Consider the following 4,509-nt stretch of genomic DNA (forward strand, 5'->3'; position numbering starts at 1 on the left):
AAGCTTAATTTTGAGAGCAGTTAGTTTTTCATGAGAATGAAGCATGGTTATATCTTTCCCTTGCAGTGAAAGATTGACGGTATTCACTGACTCCAGTATGGCCACTAAAAATGCCAGGCATATCGAAAAATGAACATCGGAGGATTTGGTGTGCAAATCTGGCTTTGCATCTTGTAAGAAACTGTGGGTTTCTCTTCGCAGAAGGAAGACCCTCTTCATTGTTTTTCCTCTCAAAAGCCATCTCACTTGTGAGTGCAACAGAAGCGTTTTGAACTCACAATCACTTTCTTTGCACAACTCGGCAAACAGACGGGAGTTGAGTGTGTTCGCTTTGATGAAGTTCACCGCGGTTTCAGAACATTTTTTAACTCATCAGGCATTGTTTTCACAATTAGTGCTTGTTGATGAATTGTGCAGTGTGTATCAATAGCACCTGGGGATTTTTCTTTCACCAAAGTTTGAAAACCGGAACAGCAACCAACCATCGCCGGAGCGCCGTCGGTGCACACGCAAATGACATACTCCCAGTTGATATCATGAACCTCAAAAGATTTGTCCACTTTGTTAAATATTTCCCTTGCGATTGTTTTGGTGTTGAGGGTTTCGCAAAACAGGAATTCGTCTTCCAGGTGATTGTTAAATACATAACGTAGACAGACGCAAAGGTGGGTCACGTTGGCAACATCCGTCGTTTCATCAAGCTGGATTGCAAAAAAGTTAAAAAGCGAATTGTGAATCTTCGAGACCAGCTGCGACAGAATGTTATCAGAAGGCTAATGGCATTCGCCTGCTTACAGTATCGTTTGAGAGAGAGACATGCTTCAGCTTCAGAAGTTCAGAACTTCCCAACACATTCGATATGATATCTTTGCAGCAAGGTAATATCAACTCTTCGCCGATATCGTGGAGCTTTTTGGCAACAGCTATTTTCCTTGAAACCTCGTAGAATGCTAGCCGTAATATCCAGCGAAAGCATTTCTGAGTCATCAAGTCTGGATTTCGCCGTCTGAAGAAGTCGACATCTCTACTTATTGAACTAAGATGTTTCGCTTCAAAGTGCCACTTTTACTTGCTGGGCTTTAGTGAAGTAGACGCTAAAACCACCTCAGAGCACAAAACCCGCCTCACCGGCGAAGCTAACCTCTTCTGTTAGTAATGTAATTACAAACTACATTCATTCTCGCATACCGACAAGAAACAATATCAAAATTTAAATATTGTGAATTACTTCGATAACTATATTAAATAACGATGGTTTACATCGAAACCCATCCTAAAATTATGCCACAACGTATTAGTGCAGTCATTCTTGTCTTCACACGAAGCCTACCAAAATATCGTGAATTACCTACGAAGAATATGTGACTAAAGGTTTATAACCGTTCGAGAATTGACACGGATTTTTTTTTCAATTTCATATTGATGTTAACATTGGTATAGAGTTTAGTAATATTGAGGATTACAAAGGCAGCGTCGTCCTGGCAGAGATCGCTAAAAAGGGCCGAGCGAAATTTCTAGCGGAATCTCGTCCGTCTTTACGTTCTGAATTCGAATTCCGCAGGACTGAGTTTGCCATTTGGGGTCAATAAGATAAGTACCAGTGGAGCACTGCAGTCGATCGAATTAACTCAGCCCATCTTCTAAAATTGCTGCCCCTGTTCCAAAATTTGGAACTACTTTGGGGGATTACTATTCACATTTTTCCCTTTTTTTTTCACTAAGATTCTCATTGAAAGATCAAAACAGAAGCAACAACTAGAAAAACCAGGGGTCAGATAAACCAAAACTTTTTCTCAAAAGAAAAATATATCTAAAACATTGAATCGCGTTCATCGTTTTATAATTGTTAATTAATATTTTTTTCTTATTCTTTATTTTGAAGATATAACTTTTAACCTATTGAATATTTAAGTCGAGGGAAAATGAAATAATGAACCACATTCATTCATCTTTAGATCAGATCCACTGCAGACATTTCGGATTTTCTATTTGGGTTGTCTACATATTGTACACATAATTCTATAGACTTTGCTTCTCCCGCCTGTCGAGGGGTCAAGATCTTCTGGTTATCTCCCGTAAATCGGTGTCTTGTCGAGGAGTCAGATTTATTTCTCATTTTAGTAACTGCATCAAATATGTGCTAAAACATTAACAGTGGCATCTAAATGAATTCTCTTCATCCTAGAGTCGAAACCTCTCCACTGCTTCTGCTTTAACAAAGCTTCCCTTTTCATCACGTCGAATATATAAATAAATACGTGTTGACTATTGATGATTAATAGTGAGGGTAGGGGAAATGGTCGAGGTTTTCACAGATTATTGACTGCATTATATCAATAACGTAAATACTGCTATACGAAAGCCCTAAATCAAATTTTAATGAATTGATTTCATGGAGTAAAAATAGGTTTGCTTGTTTAAAAAGACTGACATAAAAAAAAGACATTTCCAGTGTTTCTAATGGGTGATGAATATTAATGTGGTTAGGGAACTTTCCAATCAGAAATCCGAGCGAGTAACAGGTCGAACATATTTATCGACAATGACACTCTCGCTTGTTGGACCAGTTACCATTTATAATTCAAACATCATTCTTTTATTTTGTGTTAATTCCGACATCAACACAATAATGTTGATAGACTGGTATTGTACAGTACGACATTATGGTGGTGGTTGGCTTACAAGACCTAGCATGTAGCAGACGAGCGAGAAGAGGAAGGAAGGAAAGAGAGAGAGAGAGAGAGAGAGAGAGAGAGAGAGAGAGAGAGCGTGCGCTCTCTACCTCACATCAGTCCATCAGTCAAATTGAAGGACTGTTTTGTGTTGGTGAATAATTGATGGAGTTATTACATCATGTTTGTCTACTACATGAACTTCTTCAAGGGAGAATAGTTAGGCTGGGGGAGACTCATTTCTCTTTCACCCGTAAGAGCGGGAAAACAATGTGTACGTGTGCATTGTATAGAGAAGCGTGGGTGGGTGTCACGGGGTTGGGGAAGAAACATGGTTGCGATCTATTTAACAGAGTATGACTTGGACAAGTTGGTGTAGGTAAGCACTGACCTATACGGTTTCCCTCAACTTTCGCATCATTAGGAAGCGAATGAATTATACAAATAAATAATACAAAGCTTGAGCAAATAATGGCTTGAATTTCTGATTAATCATTTTCTTTTGTCTCGCTGAAAGAAAACAGCAAGCTCCCCAATGACACTGTTTAAAGGCATTATTAACTTGTAAATATGTGTGTGTGTGTGTGTGTGTGTGTGTGTGTTTATATATATATATGAATACGTTTATGTATGATTGTCTCAAACAGATTTTTTAGGGTAGAATCTGGTGTAAACATACATACATACATACATACATACATACATGCACATAATACACACACATACATACGCGCGCACACACATACATACGCGCACGCGCACACACACACACACACACACACCACACACACACACACACACACACACATACGAAGAGAAATGCGTTTGTACTCAGCAGCGAAAATAATATGAGATGAGTCGAAATATTCATGAGAAGATGCTCAGAGTATACAACTGTTCCATGTGAACCAAGGATAATTGACTAAGCAGCTTCAACAGAAGCTTAGAGGTGAAACACTCGTTATCTTAGTAGAAAATTATGCACTCGCACATGTCCCACATGTGACTAGCACATATCCCACATGTGACAGAATGCCATCAGCATTAAGAGGAATATGCATGACAACAGAGAGAAGTGCTCAAGAAGCGACTCCGTTAATTGTCGGGACCTCATTTTAACTAACCTGACCCTTGTAATATAATGTTTAAAATGGAGCAACTCTTGAATATGTGAATCGAGGATAAGAATCGGCGTAATGTGTCGATAAACAAAATGGTATCTTTTAAAATTCTTTTTTAAAGCCAGAAGTTTATATGACGATTTACAGAAAAAGGAATGTGAAACTTATAACGAAAAAACCCTTTGGGGCAAATAAGGGCTGGTTTGCATAAATTTGCCCAACATAAAAATGACTCGTGAAACTGCAAGCGCTGACACACAAGCTGCAACTAATTGTTCTGATCAGCTGAAGAAAATGATTCCTGAAGGGGTGTCAGAGCAAATAAACACAATGCGGATGAAACTGCACTTTTTTGGAAGCGCATACCTGCTTTATTTCTCGAAAATGATTTAAAGCTTCCAAAAGTTATGTGACACTTCTTTTCGAAGAAAATGCTGCTGGTAATATGAAATTTAAGCCCCTATTCGTGTATCACTCTGAAAATCCAAGAGCTTCAAGAGTTACACAACGTCTATTGGCGTTCGAATATGAAGGTTTGGAGGACTAAGAGTGATGACTAAGCCTTTTCAAAGAGTGATGACTAAGCCTTTTCAAAGACTGGTTTACAGGCGGTTTTTTTTTTGTCCTGTTGTAGAAAGATAACTTCAGACATATTTCCTACACAGAATTGCTTCTATTAGACAATGCACCGAGTCACCCAGCGGAGTCAAAAGACA

General features: G+C 38.7%; 1 protein-coding gene across 1 annotated transcript; it reads right to left on the reverse strand.

Annotated features, from left to right (window-relative positions):
* Nucleotides 1–341: 341 nt before the first annotated feature.
* On the reverse strand, nucleotides 342–987 carry LOC115222042 (zinc finger BED domain-containing protein 5-like). Its single transcript, XM_029792148.1, has 2 exons — nucleotides 796–987; nucleotides 342–701 (listed from the first exon to the last, which is right to left on the reverse strand). Exons 1-2 carry the CDS (start codon nucleotides 985–987, stop codon nucleotides 342–344), a joined length of 552 nt encoding a protein of 183 aa, XP_029648008.1.
* Between the last annotated feature and the right edge of the window lie 3,522 nt (nucleotides 988–4,509).

This window comes from Octopus sinensis, linkage group LG19, assembly GCF_006345805.1.
Source record: "Octopus sinensis linkage group LG19, ASM634580v1, whole genome shotgun sequence".
Taxonomy (NCBI): Eukaryota; Metazoa; Mollusca; class Cephalopoda; order Octopoda; family Octopodidae; genus Octopus; species Octopus sinensis.

Bases quoted from the DNA above. Each gene is read 5' to 3' on its own strand.
- LOC115222042 (XM_029792148.1), bottom strand. From the start codon at position 987: ATGACTCAGAAATGCTTTCGCTGGATATTACGGCTAGCATTCTACGAG. The intron at 702-795 runs GTAAGCAGGCGA...TTTGCAATCCAG, and splicing joins TCTCTCTCTCAAACGATACT to CTTGATGAAACGACGGATGT.